The 12204-nt window shown below is 37.4% G+C and overlaps 1 protein-coding gene across 3 annotated transcripts in view; it reads right to left on the bottom strand.

Annotated features, from left to right (window-relative positions):
* Positions 1 to 9999, bottom strand: part of LOC137978397 (uncharacterized) — a 14373-nt gene extending 4374 nt beyond the window's left edge. For all 3 annotated transcript variants that reach the window (XR_011118153.1, XM_068825293.1, XM_068825292.1), the window contains exons 1-5: positions 9864 to 9999; positions 2641 to 2780; positions 1582 to 1704; positions 1199 to 1307; positions 1 to 13 (exon numbers count right to left, since the gene is read on the bottom strand). The exon at positions 1 to 13 is cut by the window's left edge. Coding sequence is in view for 2 of the 3 variants with exons in the window: in XM_068825293.1 (XP_068681394.1) it covers positions 1 to 13; positions 1199 to 1307; positions 1582 to 1704; positions 2641 to 2780; positions 9864 to 9887 (409 nt within the window). In the remaining variant the exon portion in view is untranslated. The remainder of the gene's footprint in view (positions 14 to 1198; positions 1308 to 1581; positions 1705 to 2640; positions 2781 to 9863) is intronic.
* Between the last annotated feature and the right edge of the window lie 2205 nt (positions 10000 to 12204).

Below are 12204 nucleotides of genomic sequence, written 5' to 3' on the forward strand. Positions count from 1 at the left end.
GAATCTTGGCAACCTGCGCACAGAAATAACTTAATACGATTTGCTACTTGCGCAAATCCCATAATACACCTCTCTTACCCCCCAAAAATTTGCATACAGCTGTAGGAGTTTTTTTTCGATTTCTCTTGGGACATCTTTATGTCCCAGGAGAAATTGCAAACAATGCTATGAAAAGTATTTTGGTCTCGTGCCCATGGTCGCGAAGCCAATGATAACGAATCAGGTGTCTTCCTTAATTAAAATAGCCGCGCATTATAACTAGATTAAATTGAAAAAAAAATTATCATTTTATGGTGGATGATGTGTCATCTCTCCTCATCCTCTCTTGAGAAAAAACATCCGTCTTAGCCGGATAATAATATTCGTCTTAGACGAGTTATTCGTTTCCACTACAATTAATACATTCGGCAACTCTCAAAAATTGAATGAAGTCAGTAAGAGAGCGTCAGTGAACTACTGAATGGACTGACCGGTTAAAAGGAAAATCAGCTTTTGTTCAAGTACTCCAAAAAAAACATTTCCTCACAGAGACCCAGGGTACTACGTGGTGTAAGCCTAAACAAAACGTCCTGGGCGATTTTTAATAAAACGATGCAAAGAGCATTTCGCCTGCACTGCACAAAACATCCCAGGTAGTCATCTTTATAATGAAACCCCGAAACTCTGCATACTCTGTTACTCCGTTACCTCTGTTCCGTTTCATCACCCGTTACCTCTGTGCCCTGTTGCCTTGCTAACCCTACCTATAGTAACCCTATTTCATCTCAAAACCCGTTTCCTCTGTGCCTCTGTGACTTCTGAAACCCGGCCCATTACCGCTGTTACCCCGTTAACTCTGCAATTCCGTAGTTTTGCTACCTCTATAGTCTGTAACTTCTCTAGGCACTTTACGCTCGGGACGTTTCTTGCAGGCATCGTATAATTAGAAATCGCTACTAGCCGAGATCCGATCCCGGTGTTGCACCCTAGCAAAAACTGGCCAGCCCAGTGATCGTACAGTACAGGCCGCGGGTATGTCAGCATTACACGCGTGGTTCCCGCGCGAAAAGACGCCATATTGCACGCATTTTACACTCAATTTACACGCGCAAAACATGCGGGTAAAAAAAATACACGAAAGTGTGTATCAGGCTTCCTTATTGAAACGGAATGATCCTTGAAAATTTGAAAGATGAACTCAGGATGGGCAAAAACTAACCTGAATTATTCGACCTTTCTTGTTAAAGTGATATGTTTTACAGAGCTTCCTGTGCTGTGCTGGAGGCTTAGTTGGTTCTTCACTAAAATGTTCTGCTGTGAGATTAAATCTACAAAAAGAAAAACAAAATTAAAACTGAAGAATTTTCTAAGCAGAGTTAATTGCTTCATGGCAGGAGAAACCATTTCATGAACTTACAAACATTGTCTTATTTGTACCCACAACAACTGAAACGAACATGTACAGTCATGTACATCGATGAATGGGAAAATGAAACATTTTTTGAAAATAAGTAAAATAATATGGCTCTTTTCATCATAACCATAGGCTGTAGAGAAAGTACATGTAAAATGGCATAAAATATTGAGAGCGTGAGGTGTTACCTGAAAAACAGACTAATGCGACCAGTCTTATTAAGATGAAATGTTGCTCTGTGTTTTTCATAGCTGTCTAATGGGCGAGCCAGCATCTGATTGTCTTTGAAATCTGTTGGAGTCAGGTTTATTCTGAAAATTAACACCAAGGAAAATGTTTCTTTTGTGAAGTTCACAACTTAAATATTGACACTTGATCTCGTTTATGAGCTCACATATCGTTTAACCTACATGTAATATGGAGACCATTTGCGTAAAGTATTGCCAAGCATTCATAATTTAATGAAAATTTAATACAAAATTTATTCCATTCATGCTTGTGGATAAGAGACTGGTAATATGGCCATCTTGGTACTATTATATGCACCTCGTTGGCTATTTACCATCTCATCCCCAATGCACACTCATGGAATAATATTATTGTTAAAACGAAATTGTAAGGCTCAGGCTTTCAGACAGCCATGGTTCTTTGTAGTTCTTATTCTAACCATGACCCACTGTCACTGTGAAGAATTCAGCTCAGTCTTTTTTGTTGGTAGAGCTTCAGGCTTTGTGGGGCTCAGGTCCTAGGTTCAAAAACAAGGCCAGAATAACACTTAAAACAGAGTTAGAATTACATGTACATAGACGATATAGTAATGAGGCCTGGCTTGTTTTTCTTGTACAGTGTATGCCAAAATTAAATTGTCCCCTCATAACCAAGCAATGATGGAGAATGAATTTGATATCGGGTTGATGTCGCAGACTGCTTTGCATTGTATAGTTCTTTGAAAACGGCAATGCAAAGTAAGTTGTGATTTCAAACCGGTATCAAGGCCATTCCCTTTCATGGCTTGGTCATCGATCAAAGTAAGACACTTTTTCCTGTCTTTCAAAGGGAATAAAAAAGTGAATTCTCAATCAAAAGGTTCTAAAAAGTACAGAATATAATTTTGAGAACAATAATTGAGGTGAGAGGTATTTAAATAAACCAACCTCTGGCATTTATGCAATCTCTTCTTTCTTTTCTTTTTTAATATTACTCATCTATATAAATCTTTTGTTTTTGTGCATGTCATGGTAACATACCTTTTTGTTATTTCCAGATTCTTCTTTTTGCATGCACCAATCACAAGCTGGCAAAAATTGTCAAGAACTGTAACATTTAGCCCTTCAAGCTTGATCAGCAAGCTATAGCATGCTAATCGTGTATTCAGGGATGGTCTAACCTTCAAAAGAAATTACAAATTAAATAACCTTTTAACAAACAACTCTTTATTATTTATAATAATAATAATTTATATGCACATAACCAAATGTTTACTTACAAACACACTGAATCATAAAAATATTATGTGTATTTTTTGGTTGAGAATTACAGGTAAGTTGCAATTGAGTCCACAAGGTCCTCAAAGCTCAAACAATGACTATTATTATTATTATTATTATTATTATTATTATTATTATAAAGCCTCACCATCCTGTTCTTACTATTATCATTATTATTAGAAGGCCTCACCATCCTGTTCTTCCTCGGTATAAAGGCATTAGGTACCTACCGGAATATGTCGCGCTTCAATTTTCTTATTTAATTTTTTTTTAATCAGTTCAATTTTGATTTTCCTTTGTTTTGAGATTATGATAATGAATATCAGACGAAGAATTAAAAATGGAACAGAAAAATAATTATTTATAAACCAAAGAAAAGTAATCATGTTAACTGCAACATATGTACACCTTATACATACAGAAAGAAGTACTGAAACTAAATATTAAATAGAGTGGTTTTGAATAGACCTATTCTAAAAACAACTTATGAGTCAGATAAAGACTGAAAAAGGAGTTTAAGCAAGAAATTCTCATTTGAAGATCATTAGTTGTTTTATGAAGAAAAGTTGAAAAAAGTTCTTCCATGCAACTCTCTTATTGGTCTTCACTTGAACATGGAGAACCAACAGTGACTCGATGTGACAGTCTAAACATGTCAGTCGTCTAAACATTCAGTCTAAACATTCGCAGTCGTCCAGTCCTCCCTGATGACTAAAAATCTGTCTGAATGAGTATCTAAAGGTCGTCTGTTGGACGAGTGAAGTTTTAATAAATGTCTTTTGACGAGTGCCATCAAATGTTATAATTAATACAGAATGTACTTTGCATTCTGATCGCTTTTCAATACTTCGATGGAAACTTCCAGAAAATAAGGAATTAACACCCAGCTTTCCTCAGCATTGAAACAACATATTCGACCCTGCTGTATTTTCCATGAAATGATTACAGGCTCAATTTTCATGTATCTAACCGCTGGCATGGTTGTTAGCAAGTCGTTCGAACAAGTTGTTTTAATTAGCAAACAGCAAAGGGTGACCCGTGGTCTTAGCTGATAATGTGGCGTTGTTACAAGGTGTTTCACCACCTCCAGCAAAAAGAAAAAAAAAGTGGAACAGAACCTGTTGATTTTGAACAGGAAAGACACAAAATCGTGGTACATGTAGCATTTCAAGGAAGACACTAGACACGAGCATCGGAACTTTGAAAGCTACATTCAAACTTGTACATAGCAGATATAGACCACTGTAAATTGGGTTCCCACGATGCAAAAAACAAAATATTCCAGCGTGAAAATTCGTAATTTCTGACAAGAGTGTAAGATAAAATGCGAAATGCTCAAGTTACAAGTAATTTTATTGACCATTTTCTTCTGCATTTTTGCCCAGGAAACCCAAAATTTGTCCAGGCAAGTATAGCATAAGACGTACTAGCCTGGCTGACGACTTTGATAAAAAATGAATGTGGATCCCTGCATGTGATAATTCTATTCCTTAAATTAAGCCCATAGAAATTCCATCATCCATATGGAACATATAAATTTGAAGATACCCAGACTGTGCAAAAAAGCTCCAAGAGGTAAAAACGTTAATGTATTCAGTTACCATTTCAGGTTAAAAAAGGACTAAAATTAAATTCATTAATTGCAATCTGAAATTAAAGTATAATCAAATGAATAAATAAAGCTTGTAAGATAAATGTGTTTCTGCCCATTACTTTGGCCATTAATGTATTGACTACCGGTAGATGGTATTACTGTGTGATGCAGTTCAAGTAAAAGTCCACAAATCATCCTCTTACTCACAGAGTGTACAGTTACGTGTTGACGCACCTAGTCAAAAGCTATAGCTTTATAGAAATTTTTAATTAAGCAGGGGTCTCTGTAAAAGCCAGTTACTGAAGATTTACATGTACTGCCGCCTATAGGGCCTCTTTACACCATCTGCTCAGCCAATGAGCATACTTGCTTTATGGGGCGCCAAATGTAAAAATATTATTTAAGTACTTTTTCCCTATTTTTTGTGTTATTTATCAAATATCACAAAGGTTATCTTGCAATTTATAAATAACAAATTCAAGTACCTTTGCGATTTATAAATCGCAATATTGCCAACTTTGCGATTTATAAATCGCAAGATTGCCAACTTTGCGATTTATAAATCGCAAGATTACTAACCTTGCGATTTATAAATCGCAAGATTACACCCTTCGCGATTTATAAATCGCAAAGTAGCGAACTCTGCGATATATAAATAACAAGAATCGGATATTGGCGATTTATAAATCGCATATTTTGCAATATATAAATCGCACGTTTTCCGATATCTAAATCGCACATTTTGCGATATATAAATCGCACATTTTGAGATTTATAAATGGCACATTTTGCGATTTATAAATCGCACATTTTGCGATTTATAAATGGCACATTTTGCGATATATAAATGGCACATTTTGCGATTTATAAATCGCACATTTTACGATATATAAATCGGATTTTGCGATTTATAAATCGCACATTTTGCGATTTAAAACCGCAAACTCATGAAATTTATGCCTGCGGGCCCGTTGTGCGCTATTTTCGCGGGAAAACTATTCTTGTTGTTGAATATGGCGGATAGAGAAGACTTGGCACGACTGCTCTCCTCAGCCGTTTCAAGAGCAATATCTGAGACATTGAGTGCTCAGGCCTCATCACAGCAAAGTGAGGTAAGGATACCTGTATATTTGCTCATCAATTTTATTTTGATTTATGGCGAATCGGTCTGAATTGTGCCATGCTGTCAATTTGCAGAGCTCGAGGTCGCAGAATGTTTATCGGACTGCCTCTATCCCACCAACCGCTTCTTCTCAGGTTTGTTCGATTTCATCTTTTCTTGTGTTTATTTGTTAACAGCAGCAGAAACTCCATCAGTGTCAAAATGCAAACAAGTGCCTATTCCATCCCAAGTTCCCTTGGGATGGATTTCCTTGGTCTTCCAGGTCTTCTAGACGAACTAAAAAAACAAAAAATATTTCTCCTTTTTTAAACACCAATGAGATACCAGGTGACCTTTCGCGCGAAAACATGTCAGTGAAAAGATCCCCGTCATTGTGCTACGTTAGGATTACCAAAAATATTAAAGTGAAATGGTTTGGTATTTCATTGGAGTTTACTTACTAAACGGAACGTTACATGCCTGCTTGAGGATACGAATTTTATCTTCTCGTGCTGAAAGTATCTCTCACTCATGAAATTCGTATCCCGCGCGGCCATGTCATATCCTCTATATTTTAAAGTACATATTCCGATGATATTCATTTTTTAACCCCCAAGCCATAAAAAATGCCGTGACACATTCAACCTCATTCCCAGGGTTTTCCTCTCACTAGGGGGCGGGAACGGGGCCGCCCCCAAGTTACAATAAGTTACAACAGAACTCCCGTTCGTGTAGTAAACCCACAACTATCTACGTCCATGTTATCTCAACAATACGGCAACTACAATTCATAGAGCACACCGTGGCCTTCACCTGACATTTGTTAACGGCTGATCAGTGGGTCTTCGGATTGCATCCTGGAACATAAAATAGTGGTAATATTTCGATCACTGCGATGAAATGGGAGGCATAGGGAGCCATAAATTTTGCTGTACGATAATAAAATGTAATTAGATATCCACACAAACATTATAAGTCTACCGGCCCCCATGGCGTCTCAAATCGCGATAATTTCTAAACGGTAAGATAAGAATCCGTAATTACGTGTTTACACATGTGGAAAATAATCGTAACTTTACACATAAGGGCCGGGTCGCACTAGTGCAAAAAGTTGTTTATTTTACAAAAACATCTGTCATCATATAGTTTTTGGTAGTGCGACCCTTCTCTCCAAAATGACCCAAAATGTAAAAAATGAACAGAATGCACCAAATGTTCAAAGATCCCGCCACTTAAAATTGGCGAGCTCTAGACCTCGCCAAAATGTCACAAAATGTCAAAAAAAGCTTTTCCATAGGTCAACCATGACGTAAAAAGGATCGAAAACCACGATAAAGTGTATTTCAAACCATGATACATTTGGTCTTGGCAATCGCCTACCGCAGGGATTGTTCAGTCTTCTTCGTCTCCTTTGCCTAACTTGACGCCCATAATATCCAACAATGCCAGTTAAACATTCAAGTTGTGAAGACAGCGCATTTGAAATAAATTTGCCATTCTAAGCTGCATGCCAGTTAAAAGACAAAAGATTCCAAGAAAAGCGCAAGCTACTTATCGTGGTTCCATGTTTTGGTTTTGACCGTAATTATGTGACTCAAGCTTGGCGGGACTCAAGATGGAGCTTATCTTTCTCTGGTGACACATTGTTTGACACTGTGCGACCCCAAATGTACAAAATAGTGTTTTTCCGGAAAACGAAATTCGAATGAAATATCTCAACAAAATCATTTTTGCCCTCTAGTGCGATGGGTAAATGTCATACGTCGTGGGTGGAGGTCGTGAGATGAAACGATCGCCTGATAACAGTGATCGGTAGTATAGAATATAAATCTTGCAAAAGCGAAATAAAAATAAGTGACATATAGGTAACAAATTAGTAAAGGAACAAATCTTATGTAATAATAAAAAACGTCCAAACATGGGTTGAGTATTGTCAGAAGCATTGGTATTCTACATTTAAAACAATAAAAGAAATTAAATCAGCGAGTTCAATATATTCGAGGAGAATTCAACCAGCAGAGATCACCATCCATGTAGTGAAGATCTTGGGTGGACTCAGAGGTGTTGATTAATTAGGTGCCCAGCCGTCTCCCCACATATTTGCGGCCCACAAAAGAGAATGAAATTCTACAACAACAATGACATCTAGGGGTAGCAACGATAGTCCGAAGAAAATTGAGACTAAAACTATAATGTCAGTTAAAATCATTTTGTCCTAAATTATTTCAGTTTGACATCCAACATAGACGTGTTTTCGAGCTAAATGATCTAATGGAATATTCACTTGTTTGCATTTTGACACTGATGGAGTTTCTGCTGCTGTTAACAAATAAACACAAGTAAAGCTGAAATCACACAAACCTGAGAAGGAGCGGTTGGTGGGATAGAGGCAGTCCGATAAACATTCTGCGACCTCGAGCTCTGCAAATTGACAGCATGGCACAATTCAGACCGCTTCGCCATAAATCAAAATAAAATTGATGAGCAAATATACAAGTACATGTATCCTTACCTCACTTTGCTGTGATGAGTCCTGAGCACTCAATGTCTCAGATATTGCTCTTGAAACGGCTGAGGAGAGCAGTCGTGCCAAGTCTTCTCTATCCGCCATATTCAACAACAAGAATAGTTTTCCCGCGAAAATAGCGCACAACGGGCCCGCACGCATAAATTTCATGAGTTTGCGGTTTTAAATCGCAAAATGTGCGATTTATATATCGCAAAATGTGCGATTTATATATCGCAAAATGTGCGATTTATAAATAGCAAAATGTGCCATTTATATATCGCAAAATGTGCCATTTATAAATCGCAAAATGTGCCATTTATAAATCGCAAAATGTGCGATTTATATATCGCAAAACGTGCGATTTAGATATCGGAAAACGTGCGATTTATATATTGCAAAATATGCGATTTATAAATCGCCAATATCCGATTCTTGTTATTTATATATCGCAGAGTTCGCTACTTTGCGATTTATAAATCGCGAAGTGTGTAATCTTGCGATTTACAAATCGCAAGGTTAGTAATCTTGCGATTTATAAATCGCAAAGTTGGCAATCTTGCGATTTATAAATCACAAAGTTGGCAATCGTGTGATTTATAAATCGCAAAGATGGCAATCTTGCGATTTATAAATCGCAAAGGTACTTGAATTTGTTATATATAAATTACAAGATAACTTTTGTGATATTTGATAAATAACACAAAAAATAGGGAAAAAGTACTTAAATAATATTTTTACATTTGGCGCCCCATATTGCTTCACATTCCGATTTAAAATGCCTATTTCACAATCACCAGCAGATTGAGCTGATCCTAATGTCAAATGACTACATTTAGTAAAATGAACCCTTAAAATAAAATGATTTGGATGAAAATGTTCTCATCCACCACATACAGTGTAGACAGACATACACATAGATCAGTCTTCTAGAAAACTCAGAGCCACAACTAAAATTAACCCATTGACTCCCAGGGGTTCCCCATTGACGAGTAAAATCGTCTGGCGTTAGACAGAGTAAAATACAAAGTCTGGCCGGTTTCGGCCGGTTTGGATGTCAATGGGTTAATACTGACTAGAAAATCTTGCATGAAACACGGCTTCACCAATAGAAAAAATTAGAACAAGAATGGCTGTGTCAAAAAATGGCATGGGGACTCGGGTATGCAGAAATATGGGGACTAAGGGATATGGAAACATGAGGACTCTAAGGGACAAAAATCCTTCAATGTTTTCGAAGTATGGCTACCCTCTAACAGAGAAAACACATCTTGTGTTTAATCTCCCAATTGCTTCAACTCATGCAGAAAAGGTGTCAACAATAAAGATGATGTCTATCTATCTAAATAATGTCGTAGTCCGAGTGGGGTTCCAAGACTGGCTCACATGATTATGCAGCTTTCATGAACCCAGCTGCAGCACTTGGCAAAACCATCTTGCATCTCATTAAAACCAAAAGAGCACATTGTATCATACCTCGCTCTTTCCTTTAAAAACTAAATTAATTTCCCGGAAAAGAAATTGATTTTTCAATTAATGCAAATTGAAATTGTTGAAATTCAATTGAACAACCGTGATCTTGCAGCATGAAGCGGGCTTTGCAGTGCAGTCTCAAAAAGGCTTATGTGTATGATGCCACGTTATCAAAAACAGTCGTAAGTCAAAGGGACTTTCTGCAATATTCCCGCACCTTGTTGAAGGTTTTTGAATAAAATATCCCACATAATTAGATATAGTGATCTATACATGACAATTCAGACTTGTTTTCCGTGTGACCTCACCTTCATGTAGTTCAGAAGAGACATAGCATGAAACCGTACCCTTGATAGTCTTGACAGGGCCTTACTATTAAAGAACTAAAATATAATTACTCGATAGACATGAGCTTGCGCTTTTGGGTCGCCATATTGATACTTGGAACAGGAAACACTGGGACCGACCGATTCTCGTCACCAGATCCTCGGATCTTATGTCTGCGCATGACATTTAGTCATGCACAAAAAGAGAAGAAAAAAAGAGAGGAAGTGTGGCCCATGGTGAGATTGGGACTTACGAAAAACAGACTGGGTTGTCCCGATCGATGGATGGATGGGAACTTTATTTAGGTAGGTGGGTAGGTAAGTAGATCTATCCGAAATACTTTTAAAAAGTAGCCTGTTCTACCTAGAAACCGTGCATTACAATACAAATTACAATAATAATGTAAAATTATCGCGCCACCGCGCACCGGTGGCTCAGTTGGTTGAGTATCAGGCTGTCACGCGGGAGGTCGCGGGTTCGAACCCCGGCCGGATCAACACGTAGGATCTTAAAATAACTGAGGAGAAAGTGCTGCCTTTGTAATTTCATCTGCAAATGGTTCGCTTATAAACAGTAGGCCGCGTCTCACAAATGTCTTCTATGTTCATAAGTTCCCTGTGGGACGTTAAAGAACTCAAACACTGTTCGAGAAGAGTAGGGGATAAAGTCCCCGGTGTTGTGGCTGTCCTGTTCTCTCCAGCAGAAGTGGCCGGCTTGGCGGTGATGTCTCTAAAAGGGCTTGTGGTGTATGAGGCCAACTAAGCAGAAACAGCCACAAGTCAAAAAGGGACTTTGCCGAGTACTGGAACGTGTAGATGTAGATGTGTAGAAAATTAAGAACACTTTCCAAAATATAAAACAATGACCTGCAACGAGTGACCTGTGGAATGTGAATTGTGTTTTAGACCCGCCGGACTTAAGTTTAGGCTTAAACGATCTAAGGAAGTCTCCTGCTTTAAACTACACGAAAGAGCATTCCATACATGCAAAACTGTTTTGTACTGATTAATTTGTTCTAGTTGTGGGTAGTACAAGATCAGTGTTAGAAGATCGAAATCTATATATAATCATTTAGAGTCTTATGAAAGGTAAACATATCCGAGAGATAGGAAGGGCACAATCCATTATCCATTTTAAACATCATTATGGCTTTGTGTTGGTGTCTCATCTCAGCGAGCGATATCCAACCAAGCTCACTACAAATTTCAGCAGAGGGTTTTGAGTGCAAAGCACTATTAAGGAATCGGGCTGCCCGATTTGAAGTTTTTGAAGGTTCGACGATAAAGTATCGCCTATCCCATCCCAGACTATACAGCAATAACTAAAATAAGGTGCAAGTATTGAATAGAATTACTGCATACAAAAAATACTCCAACACTTTGTCACATCTTATTAGTGAGAGTAAAAAAGAATATTTTATTTAAAATCTCAATTTGCTAGACATATGGGGAATTTAAAATATACTTGGACGCTTATAGATAAACTTATTCAGAGGAAAACTAAAGGCCAGTTGCAGCCTACTAGGATTGTACATGGCAATAAGACCTACACAAAATCGCTTGATATTGCCGAGAAATTAAACACATATTTTGTAAATGTAGGCCCTAATCTTGCGAATAAATTAAATGATGATCCAACTATAAGTCCTCCTCATTATATAAATTACTCGCACTCTCTTCTTCTTTTGTTATGTCTCCATTGTCTGAGCTTCAGCTTTTTAATCTATTTGCAAGTCTGGACGAAAATAAATCTGATATAAATATACCTAATAAATTTATTAAAATGCCTGCAAGCTTTTTAGCCTCCCCATTTACGAAAATTTATAACGAATCCATCGAGACAGGAATTGTCCCAGATATATTCAAAAATATATGTCAAGAATAACCCCAGTTTATAAAAATGGAAGTGTTTGTGAACCTGGGAATTACAGGCCGATAGCTGTTATCTCTTCTTTTAGTAAAGTTTTAGAAAAATTAGTGTATGTTAAATTGGCTTCCTTTCTTGAAAAACGAAGTATCTTATTCGAATTTCAATTTGGCTTTAGAAAGGGTCACTCCACCGAGCATGCAATTAACGGAAGTATAGACCTTTTAAAACTGCTCTTAATCACAACATGCTAACATGTGGTATTTTCTTAGTTTTCTCCAAGGCCTTTGACACTATTAACCACCAAATCCTTTTATCTAAAATGTTCAAATATGGTGTACCCCATTCACATGGTTTTCTAGTTATCTTAGCGGACGTAAACAATATGTAAAAATTGGTAATGTTGAATCCTCTTTGAAACCTTTTACACGTGGGATCCCTCAAGGTTCAACTCTT

Source organism: Montipora foliosa, chromosome 12 (genome assembly GCF_036669935.1).
Source record: "Montipora foliosa isolate CH-2021 chromosome 12, ASM3666993v2, whole genome shotgun sequence".
In the NCBI taxonomy this organism is placed as follows: Eukaryota; Metazoa; Cnidaria; class Anthozoa; order Scleractinia; family Acroporidae; genus Montipora; species Montipora foliosa.